The sequence below is a fragment of the Xiphias gladius genome, chromosome 1 (assembly GCF_016859285.1).
Source record: "Xiphias gladius isolate SHS-SW01 ecotype Sanya breed wild chromosome 1, ASM1685928v1, whole genome shotgun sequence".
Classification (NCBI taxonomy): domain Eukaryota; kingdom Metazoa; phylum Chordata; class Actinopteri; order Istiophoriformes; family Xiphiidae; genus Xiphias; species Xiphias gladius.
The window spans coordinates 16,651,276-16,663,661 of record NC_053400.1 but is presented as its reverse complement, the minus strand read 5'-3'; the positions used below and the strand labels follow the sequence as shown (position 1 = coordinate 16,663,661).

The following is a 12,386-nucleotide window of genomic DNA, read 5'->3' as shown; positions in this document are numbered from 1 at the left end:
AAGGGAAGACATCTAGAAAACATCTACACAAGACTTTGGTAAGAATCTTGGGACACATTCTTATCAAAAAATTCCACAGCAAAAAATAACAAAATCTTCTAATAATGCTCCAAATCATATAGATCTCAATCATGGTGAATCTACATGTACAACAATATAGCTGGGTAAAAAGTCAACTGGGCATTTTGTGTCCTAGAAACAACTGAACAACTGAAGGCATATAAAACACTGGAATGGTTGGGCACCTGTGCTTTAAAGTCTGGAATATACTGTACTACTTAAGGATACCACAAGATATAACAGTTCTTTATCTTATTATTAAATCAATTTATATTTCATAATTATATTTTTCAAGATATATTATGCCACAACAAGTTTACAGTAATCTTGCAAAAGAGTTGTATCTTTATCAGAGCTAGTTTGAAAGCACAGAAGAATCAGCCTAGTTTAAATCCAGAGAGATCTTTAAGTTTGTCTTCCCTTGATGACGGCTGACCTGAACTCTGGATTTAAACGATACAGATTTAGGTATGTGCCATTTCAGCCCTAAACAGAGTGCATTGGATCATTGTGCAGCAGTGTGCCATGCCCTGTCCTGTTCCCAGCCCCCCATCCCTCCACCTCACGTCCACATCAACCGCGTTCCCCTGCTCCTTCCTAGCAGGGGTGCACATTACAAGCCCTGATCTCTTTCCTATCCTTGCAGCTGGAGAGCTGGGCAGTCTTAAACCTTTGCTTCACTGTCATGAGCCGTTCTTGAATACCCCCACCACACAGCTTGGTACATTCTGTCCAACTCGACCAAGGTCTCATTTTACATCCTAAAGACAGAAATCAGGAAAAAGGAAGAGAGAGACTGTCAAAATAATATGTGCGTCTCTGATTTGTTTAATCATCTGTGTGGTGTTTTAGTTCTGAATGAAACAAGGGTGGATACACACCTGGATGCTCGGAGGCGACTTCAGCTCTGCCCAGTTTGCTCCTCCTCTTTTCACGCTGTTCCTTGCGTCGTTTCCTCTCATCACTGTTGGCCTGTCCTCGGTTGCACTTCCTGATCTTACACTTCTTCCTCTGGATGGTTTCAGGACAGGGGTCTCCTCCAAACTGAGGCTCCAGCTTCACTATACGTGTCCGGATCGTATGACCCTTCCCACAAGACTTATTGCACTCTGACCACTCGGTCCACTCCGACATGACGCAGTCTATGGCTGAGGAGGCAGAATTGGACAGAATGAGACGGGTTCAGAGGAAGTTGTGGTAGAGTAGAAAACTGAGTTGTCTGTAAGAGTTGTAACTGATGAGACAGGAGGATAGACAGTGAAGAAAAAGTCAGGGATTATAAATAATGCAGATGACACAGACTTGATGAAACACAATTTGTAGCTTTTTGCTGCAAAATCCTGTTTACTGTATGTCATTTATTATATATGAGTCAAGTCTGGGGACTATAGTGCATTTTATCTTAAATTATACAGCGGCAGCACAGAAGGTGTGATTTGTTTTCACATAACCACATGGTTCTGGTGCAGCATCCTCACCACTTCTGTAAGCTCATAGGAGCTGACATTAAAAAATACATATAGTATATATCAACAACTTTAAGCCCTTTTGGAGGACACAAAACATATGAGAAACTGTGTTTCTCCTGGCAGGTTCATGGTTTGGGCTGTTCCGGCAGCAGCTTCCCCTGCCTCTTGGAGTAGTCAAGCATCATTTATCTCAAGATAGCTGGATAAAGATGCCAACACGTTCTATTTAAAGAGAAATGTATTGCTTAAAAAAAAGAGGCCCTCTGCTTCTTGCACTGGTTTTTTGATAACCACAAAGCTCATCATAGAAATTACATAATTTAACAGAGAAAAACACAGACAGTGAATAAAAAGTAACAAATACTGTTTTTTTGAAGCCAATACTGCTATCTGAATTGGAGCGTTTAAAAGTCTAATAAATATATATCAAAAAATATTCTTCTTTTTTTTTTAAATAAAAGACATACATATCCCATGAATTTGTTTTTTTAGGAATTGTGACCAAAATATTTACAGTTAAACTTGTCCAGACAAACTATGCAACATATACACCACCAGGCTCTAATTTACTGTAAATTTGGAATAAGTGGGAAAGTGGCTGCTGACTTCCTTTCCCTGTCCTGTGTGTATATCTGCATCAAGACACCAGCTTGCATAACAAAGAAGACATTACCATTACTTTCCATAAATTATATATGTGCCTACATGTAAGTATGCGGGTGCGTAGATAGGGGTGTTTATTACTTACGACACTCTGGCAGCATGCACTTCTCCACCTGTTCTAAGTCTTCTGTACACTCTCCCAGCTCCACGGGGGACTTGAGCATACGTTGTCGTGTCCTCAGACCCTTCCCGCACGTCACACTGCAGTCACTCCAGTCAGACCATGGAGTCAGCATGCAGGGAATTGTGTCTGTGTACAACAGGAATCTCTGACTAACACATACATCCAGTGAATTACAGATAATATGATGGTATAATGTGGTCATATATGTGTGTATACATGGAGACTGGAATGAAAAAAAAAAAAAAAAGTTTTCAAATTCAGACAATTGCTACGGGTAAACCATTCGTAAGGTTCTCTCATCATTGCTATGTACAAGGATCCAAGGTTAGGCTACCACCTGCTTTTGCCCCGTTGCTTAATGGGACAATTTTCACCAGATCTGAAACGTAGGAGGTGTCGAGATAGTTGTGGTCCTGAAAATGGCGCTACTCACGGCATTCTGGCATCATGCACTTCTCCACTTCTAGCACCTCTGCCCCACAAATGGAGCCATCTGCAGGAAGAATCTTCACCGTGCGCTCTCTCCTCTTCATGCCAAGACCACAAGTGGCACTGCAGACATCCCATTCGCCCCACTCTGTAACCAGGCAACTGCTGGGAGCTAAGGCCAAAAGGCGAAGGAAGTGTAAACCTACAGTGCTATTTATATTAGATCCATAGCATGAACTGTGTGAATGGAGAAGTTTGACAAATGGAATGAAAAAGGCGAAAACCTACAGCATTCTTCATTGACCAGACAGTTTTCAGTCTCCTCTGTGGGCAGGGTGCAGATTGAGCCATCATCGGGGAACTGCTTAACGTAACGCTCCCGGGAACGTGTGCCCATTCCGCAGGACACACTACAGGGAGACCAGGTGATCCACTCTGACATCATACAGGTGGAAGCATCTAAAGAGTCAAAGACCAAAGGGGAAGATGCAAGCAAGCTTAAAGAGCGGTCAGTGATTTGGGTAACTGACAAAAGGAATTAAAAGGCACAGGAAACTCAAAATCGTGAATTTGTAGCTTAATAGGTGTTAATTAAAAATGTTAAATTTGCCTTGAGCTCTTGCTCCTATAATGTTTCTTTACCTACATTTTTTATTATGTTTATTTCCTGGTTCAGACACTAACATGAAGTGTTTAACGGCTTGTTGCATCGTCAACCCGTTCCCAACTCCCAGAGTGCAACACCGGGCTTGTTTTGTCATTTTTGGGGTTGTTCAGTGGATCTGAGTATTGATTTTTGGGTTATTGATATTCGTCAGTTGTTCAACACACACACATTTTCAATTTGGCTACTTACTGGGTTGAACTCGATGAAGCTGCTCTGTAATGTTTAATGTAACAAAATAAAAGTAGGTGCTCCCCTAAGTTACTTACAGATAACGGTTGAAGCATACTAGTGTGGTATGCCATTTTGGCAACCTCTGCTTTTTATTGTACCCACACAAACATTTGAGCAGGAAAGCAAGAGGTCAAGTATTGACACACAAGTGCACATTCTGCTCAATAAAGCAGTGGTAACTAAATTGAAAACAGGGGTTCTAGTTTTGTGGTCTAGGAGCACAAGGAATGAAGCTGTCCTAAAAATTAACAGCGCAATCTCAGTAAATTAAAAAGGCACAGGAAAGGAATTTGGGCACCATCATGCGTATCGTTGACTCTGATTAAACTTTCCAGTTGCACATAGGGAATGTAAATAAACTGCAGACTGTAATTTCTAAACATACAAAAAATAACATCTACTACCTGACATATTGAGAAGATTACGCATGCTTTAAATCTATCCATGGATTTGTCCACTGACTACATTGCTAATGTGCTGTAAGTTAAGCCCCTGATACACCCATCAGATCTTCATCTCTACTGCTCCCTGTACCAAAATGTGAGGGACAAAACTCAGACCGAAGGACAGAAAATCTCACTAAAACACTCCCCATGCAAAAACACTGCCATTCCACTGCTTTCATTATTTTACTAGATTTAAAGTTAATAAAGATTTTCTTTTTTGACAATATAGGCATATGTATACTACGGACTGTTTGTGATGTCTGTCTAATTGTTATTTTCTCCTAATGTAACGTTTTAAGATGCATCACTTGTATAACGCTATGTAACTAATAATAATAAGGTAAGAATCCGGATCATACTAAACTGTATTTGAGACTGTTCGGTGAATCCAATCAGCCCATCAGTTTATTTTGAATGCTCTAATGCTTTTTACACTCTTCTTATCATCATCATATGTTTGATCATGATTGAAACAACACACACTCACAGCTACAAGAAGGCAGCAATGCTCTTAATGTAGGCTCATTACAAATATCCAAGTTCTCGACTATATACTCTCATTTATGCCTGTTATTTTAGATTTGTGAACACATGACACTCGAATGGACCTCATTGCCAGCTCTTCACCTGCAACAATGATGATAGTGTAATCAGAAATGAATATTCCAGTTAAGCTAACGATACAGGTAAACTATTTTTCTTTTTAGAAGAGCTTCTTGTTGTTTTTTTTAACATAGAAAACAATTATACCTAATCAGTGGAGATCAGTTAATGATGTGGTTACATCAGAGTTAACATACGCAGTAATGAAAGGTAAATTTACCTAGTAATGCTTGAAGCTGCTGCTGTGTGATCTAACTGCTAACCAAGGCTCATTAGTTTGTCACTGTATGCATGCTTTATATCCAGGGGTGGAAATGAAAGATTTTAGGCAAAAGCAGAGTGCAATTCTACTATTCTGCTATGCCCAGTATAATAGATAAATTAATATCTAAGTTTGTTGAGTCAAACTAGTCATACATACAAAATCACATATTTGTATGATTTTATTATCATTACATCTGTAATATAGCATTCAGCAGCAAGCAAACCAAGATCTTTCAAACCTATGTTATAATTGCAAAATATCCACCAATCCCCGATGGCAACAGATGGCACTAATTGAGTGTTAAGAGATCAGTTCACCCAAACACTGTGCCTCACAGTAATCCAAAGACTGTGCACACTACACCCACCAGCTGTCCATCTCTGTTGTGACAGATCGGATTGTGATGGGCCTAAAACAATAGTCATGTTGTCCCCTAGCTCTCTCTGCCCCCTACCCCCATGTTCTCTAATTGACTTGCCAATTGACATTTCACTCTGCAGTGAAAAGTCAAATAAGGGTGAAAAAAAAAAATATCTGAAAAAAATAAAGTCAGCAATTATTATTTGGACATGTAACTGTTTATAATAAAGACCAGTAACGGCTAAGTTTTATAATTTTGAGAGTGTTACAAATGGTGTAGTAAGATCTGAGCTTGAGTACGAAGATAAATACTAAGACGGTGACATTATTTGTTGTGGCGGCTCTGTACTCCATTTGAAATGAAACTGTGATAGTGAAGCTAAAATGACAACTTTCATCTTTAATTTGAGGGTGTTTAAAGATCAGATAAAATGAACCATGTAGTGATTACAGCCCATTTTAGACCTAGACATCCCATGCCAAGATGCCAAGATGTTATTTTTGTGCCATTGATGTGTGAGGGCAGAGTGCCAGGCTACTCTGGAGAAGGACACCAGTGTGCATGAGTTACAGGAATCCACAAGGAGGAAGTAGGAGTTACATTCCCAGCGCATGTAATTGGAATAAATGAGCAGTAGGGTTTGGCAAAGGGACAAATACATTGACTATCTATGAGACTGAATCTACAGTATGGCCAGTGTACTTTTTTGGCGGATTTAAACAACTTTTTTTTTGTAGTATATTTTATTCTGTTTCATTTTCTGTACTTTTATTTGCCTGATTTTATTTAACTGTAGTGCTGGAATGTTTTAATCTTTTCCCCCCCGTAAATCACTTAATTTTCAAAAGGTGCTGTATAAAGAAAGTTTATCGTATTATTATATGTAAGGGTTTTAATATTTTGGCACAAATAGCATTCAAGGTGTAAAGCATGACACAAAAAAATTCACTTCCAAGAGCATTGTCTGTATGCCACTATACAGATACTCACTATAAGAGAGGAGATGCAAAAAGTAAAAGAAAATAAACTTTGAAAAACCAGCAGACATAATTTCCTGAGTGAACTTCTATTAACATCTTACAAAATATATTTAATGGCCTCATGCAATTCAACTTGACTTGCCATAAAATGTAAAAGGCTGACATACAAACAAAGAGCTCTCTTTCACCTCTATTCTGCTCTAATTAAATTGCTGAAGTAGAATGGTACCTTGGATATTACCGATGGCCCTAGACCAACAAAGGCTGGTTTTAAAACAAGCTCTCACTTTTTAAGTTGTCACATTAATGGATGCAATATCCCTAACAGTTTAATAAAAACTATCGAAGAGATTAAAAATTCTCATACAGGGGCTTTTAATGTACGCTGAACCTTTGGAAAACTCTAATTATATCAGATGTCCTTTACGTCATCATCAACATAGGTTTTTGTTTTCCATGCAAACACAGTGACGTTCAGTCTTTGGATGGATACTCACCCTCATCGCTGCATCCAGGCCCCATGCAAGGCTCAAAATCCTGGGTGTGTGGGCAGGGAACACTCAGGTCCAGCTGGGCCTTCAGCATCCTCTGCCTCATCCGCTTGCCCTTTTCACAAGTGGCTGAGCTGCAGGCGGACCATGGAGACCAGTTGGAGTAGATACACGTCTCAGGGGTATCATCTGCAGGATGGTAAAATGAATAAAGATACTATCATAGCCTACCTCTTTTAACTATGCTTTATAATGTTGTGTAAGAGAGAGAGAAAGATAAATGGAAACAGGATCCAGACCTTCCTCTTTTTCCTCCTGGGCAATATCTGCTACAATGTCATCCACATTGTCTGGCACAATGTTGCACTGTTCGCCCTGTGGTGACACAGACACATAGTGATGTTGCTACAATACTCCACCACAGACTTACGAATGCTCATAACTGTTGTAGGCACTACACAGAGAGAAGACATACACACATAAGAATGTATGTCCATGCATTCTGAAAGTGTAAACTGAGTTAGTATGCATATGAGAAATGTGTTGATGCAAAAAAACCAAAAACCAACAACAAACAAACAAACAAAAAACAACAAAAACACAGAATTCCCCACATCTGCCTCTAGATGCCACTGAAGGACTGCAAACCTTTTATCCCTTTCTGGTTTGCAGCCAGAGTTCCTGGGGAATGTGTTTCACCACCCATCAAGTTACAAAAAGTTTGTATTTCATCGTGAATTTTAATAAAATCCATAAATGTGTTAATAGGCTTTTGAGTGATTTTATTTTAGGAGTTGCATCACATCACATTTTAGGTATTATGTAATTTAATGTTCTTGACATTGGTAAACTTTGATACTGGTGGTGATTGATCAAAACATTGCCCTTACATAGTTCTTTGAGGTGAATTTAGAGGTTTTAATCACAAAGTTCTAGGTGAAGACATATTACTATTCCCCTTTTGCAGTTATCCTATGCCTACCTTGAAATAGAGTTGTTTGATGTTCTTGAAACTGGAGTAACAACTGACATTTGATAATATCGCTTATATTTTAGTAAGCTTAGATTCCATTTTTGTTCAGTTTGGAAATCAGCAGAATTATTGACAGGAGTCCCAAAGGTAAACATTTTTTTCACCAATGCTCTATTGATGGACAGGATTGAACGCATCATCGTACCTGTTGAGCATTGATAAAGACGAAGAATATTTTAAACATTAATGGCATCAACGCTTTCCAATAATGGCGAGAGACATATTATATAAAGATCTGGCTTCCCCTAATATGTTCAAATTTTATGTCAGTCAAATCTGGCTTATTTATCAGTGTGGCAGGGAACCAATTAGGCCTGAGTGTGAACACAGAATGCATAAAGAGGAGACACGGAGTTGAAATGAAAGTAGAGGAAGATCACCTCAAAGTAAAAATAAAGCAAGGGAATCAGTGACTGTAAAGAGGAAGAAAAAAACCCAGAAAATCCCAGCTCAGGGCCCTTATTTTTTGTTTTTTGCTTGCCATGAAGCATTCGGTATTTCCATACGCTTTAATGTGCACAATACATGTAAAGTCTTGTTTGAACATACATAAGGGTTATTAATTAACTGTTTTTAATATTACAATTAACACCCTATGAGGGTGTGAATAGTTACCTTTATCTGTTGAAATATGCTGTCATCATGTCATTGTCGGCATTATAACCATTATCCAATCAAAGATACCAAGTATTAGTATTTGCACCAAGACCTGACTGGTATGAAAACAGACTGACCTTTCTGGCAATGCGTTCCACCACCACCCTAGCCACAGGAGTGATAGCACCCCCCTCAGGATCATAAAACGGGCTTTGTGGATGATCCAGACTGGTCAGGGGACGGATCTTGTCCTGGGGCACAGAGGGCTTGTTGGGAGACTAAAAGAAGAACACAGACAGATCAAAAAGGAGCTAAAAGAATATGGACCTTGGATCTTTGCGATCAGGATTTATTTGAAAGATATATTTGCACAAGTACGAGGAGCACAAAGTTACTCAAAGTTACACAAAGGACAAGTCTAAAGTCAGAGAGCAGCTGTACAGAGGGGCTTTTTATATGGGAGGTGCTCTTATTAGTCCACAGGAAAGGTCTGCCAGCATGGGGCTGACAGAAGCACCACCGCCAGAGGCTGTCTGGAGGCAGAAGACCAGATCATCCTTCATCCCCCACTGTGGCCAACCACAAAAAAAACAGGAAGACAGCAGCAATGTTTGTGTTTGTGTGAGAGAGAGGACGATAGAGAGAGGAGTAATGAGTGGCCACTAATTAAAAAATATAGTAAAAGTAATGGCACAAAGGATCATTACTCTGTTATAAGCCTGGGCCTTTAACAACTTTGTAACAGTGAGCCAAAGTCCCACACACCACCAGAAAAGCCACAGATTCACTATCCTCTGCTGCACAAGGTATTTTTGGATAGATGGTTTCTTTCATTCATCGTTACTGTGTACCAGGTGTTACAGACAACTATCACAGGATTTATATCATCCTGAAAAACAAAAAACAAAAAAACAAATTTTAAAAACGTGATTATTCTCAGGCAGGTTTTGAGGTCGTAAGGAGTGACTTTCTTCTATTCGTAAGTAAATTTATGGTTTATTTGCAATGGGCTTCGGGGATAATGATTCCCCGAATGAAAGTTTAAGTAACAAAGATCTGACTTAAATCCCAGAAGAAGTGCAATTTTGACACTAATCGCAGCAGCTGGGCACTGAGGGTTTCAAAGTACCTTTATTGTCTCCATGCCATGTGTCATGGCAACTGCTGCAGCTCCAACTGCTGACTATGTTAACAAGTTGGCCAAATCAATGGGTCAAACCACAATAATTAACTTCTCGTTGTTACACCTGTCCCTTTCACCTCACGCAGTATCTTTGCATTACGTCTCATCCTCCGCGACGTGTCTACAACTCGCCTCACAAAAACCCCATAAGATTCAAATTCTTCAGTTTACTCAGGTTACTGCAGATATTTTCCTGTAACATGTTTTTGTTGTTACTACGCATTGTGGAGTTGTCCAAAATTAGATGCATCAGACACTACAGTAGATGGCAGTTCCTTCGAGGCTCCAGACAGAGGACATAGTAAGTCTAGTCTTAATAGTTAAACAGAACACAAACTGAAAGTTCCTCAATATTGCTACTGCCCTTTCAGTACACTTGTGAGCCACAAAGTGTCTGGAAGCAAAGACAGGCGTGGTATACAAAGCAGTGTGTGTGTGTGTGTGTGTGTGTGTGTGTGTGTGTGTGTGTGTGTGTGTGTGTGTGTGTGTGTGTGTGTGTGTGAGAGAGAGAGAGAAAACGAGAGAGGAAGAAGAATAGCAAGAGTAAAATTATTTCTGAATCCAGCCAAAACAAGCGAGAGAGCTCAGTTCAGTGGGTTCATCTGTGAGCTCTGAGGGATCAGCCAAAGGTTTCACACATATAGTCACAGAGTTTGGTCAAACATGCGCACACACAGCCTAATCTATTATTGCTGACTAGAGACACTGTGCACGCAGCAGACAGCACCTAAGGGTGAGGGTGGGAGGGGAAGACATTCAAGGCTGTTAAAGGAGAAATGGATGGGTGATGACACTTGAATTGTTGCAGACTGCCAGTATGTGAAGAGGTGAGAGAGGGAGCGAATGCGTATGTCAGCAGACAGGCAGATGAAGAGGAAGAGGTTGGTATAATGACAAGGTCACAATGCGAGTGTGAAGGGGAGACTCGGCTGGTGATGAGATTGAAGAGAAAGGTTATCCAGGGGGTAAGAGGTGGAGAGAATACCAGTTGCAAAAAGCTGTGGTTGCTATGGGACTGTGGGGTTGTAACCTGAGTTGAGTCACATGTTCATTGAGGGACACTGCTGTTGTTTTTTCACGACTATGATAGACAATTCCCCTTTCCCACAATTTTTTTTTTATTTTTAACTTATGGTAAAAGTGGTAAATATTTCGGAGTGTTTGCTTTCATCACCACATATACTGGAAATTAATAACAGTTAACCAATGTTCCACCCTAGGAAAACCGTAACATCACAACTATTTTAAAGAGATAGAACATAACACAAGCACACGTGACAAAGAGTGAAGAAACATTCCTGATTTTTTTATGTAAGTATGTGTGTTTGGGAGCAAATGACATAATGCTTTAATTTAGTAATAATATCAAAAGGTTTCAATGTTCTTACTGACCTCATATGTCACCCCACTGTCAGTTCCTGCATCCCAGGGGATCAGGTCCTGGACCACCTTCTGGGCCCAGCCACACTCCTTGGTACACAAGTCCTCAGCAGACAGACCCACATTCCAGTCTGGACTGGGCCCCAACATGGTTAGGAAAGACATGAGGTGACGGGTCCGGTCCACTGAGAATTCAGCTGAAGGGGCGGCCCGTCTGAGGAAAAGGAGCAAGCATGAGGTTTGAGTGAATAAAAGCAATTCATAAGTTTGAAGTCTGAAGGATGTGATCCACCAAATGTGTTCCTCAAAAGACCTGAGGCTAGGCTGCACCTGCTCCACCATATATGAAACGTCCAGCCTGAACAAAACCAAACCTAATTATGCATGTGGTCCTTCCTCACACATTTCCAATTTTGTCATTCCTGAAATGACCAACAAAGTGTAAACACGAGAGGAAGACTAGAACACATGTCTGATAACCAAGTTTACAAATTATGACGTTTTTACTGGCAGTGTACCAGGTAAACAATAAACAACAACAAACCCAGGATGCTAACAACAGTGTCCCGTTTGGAGACAGAATGGGAGGATGTAGGGAACTGAGTGCAACAGTCAACCAGTGGGGAGGCTTTATATAATGAATCCACCAGTCAAGTATACACTAGAGATATCCAGATCAAGTTTTTTTGGCCCTGGTCCCAATCCAAGTCCTTTAATACCGGGTATGTGCTGATAGCAAGGCCAGTCCGGTACTTACTGTATATTTTAAACTAAAATGCGCAGTAAAAAAAAAAGGATCCAAATTTGAACAGGTTTTTTTTAAACCAATATGATCCATTAAAATATCGATCGGCCCAGATATTGACCCTTAGGACTGGCTTGGAACATCTCCACACACCTACACACCTTACTGTTTTTACAAAGATGCAGTATCATTGATAATTCTGTTAACATTCAGCATCGACATTAGGTTTAGACAGTGCACCTATGTCACTGACTCAAGGGAGCTGTAGCTGTTTAGCTGACATATTGCAGACCGCATCTCCACACAACATTTACTCAGTTCCAGCTCAGGGGACAAACACACCTCTGGCAATATGTCTTAACCCATAACTGACAGCTAAACCAATTACAAGAATTTTCCCAGCCAATACAAGATTAATTAGAAGTGGGAAGAATTCCTTTCGTAACCGACAATTGACAATTAGCCAGTGATTCCTTTTCAGCTGTCATCATGCCCATATAAATCCTCTTGACTTCAGCCAACTCAGTCCTTCCCTTGTGCACTCTACTAATGATGGCATCTGAGGATGTGAAATGGCCCTTATCCCCTGGGAACACACAACTTGACTCGACTCTCCTGGGCCTCTGCTCAGTGAGTACTGCAGGTCTGAGATTTATCTC

At 40.2% G+C, this 12,386-nt stretch overlaps 1 protein-coding gene across 1 annotated transcript in view; it reads right to left on the bottom strand.

Annotated features, from left to right (window-relative positions):
• Positions 1–595: 595 nt before the first annotated feature.
• spon1a (spondin 1a) overlaps positions 596–12,386 on the bottom strand; it is a 61,997-nt gene continuing 50,206 nt past the window's right edge. The window contains exons 8-16 of the mRNA XM_040131657.1: positions 10,995–11,196; positions 8,557–8,697; positions 7,089–7,164; positions 6,796–6,978; positions 3,034–3,204; positions 2,750–2,917; positions 2,278–2,442; positions 942–1,208; positions 596–821 (exon numbers count right to left, since the gene is read on the bottom strand). Of these exons, the coding sequence (XP_039987591.1) occupies positions 658–821; positions 942–1,208; positions 2,278–2,442; positions 2,750–2,917; positions 3,034–3,204; positions 6,796–6,978; positions 7,089–7,164; positions 8,557–8,697; positions 10,995–11,196 (1,537 nt within the window). The 3' untranslated portion in view covers positions 596–657. The remainder of the gene's footprint in view (positions 822–941; positions 1,209–2,277; positions 2,443–2,749; positions 2,918–3,033; positions 3,205–6,795; positions 6,979–7,088; positions 7,165–8,556; positions 8,698–10,994; positions 11,197–12,386) is intronic.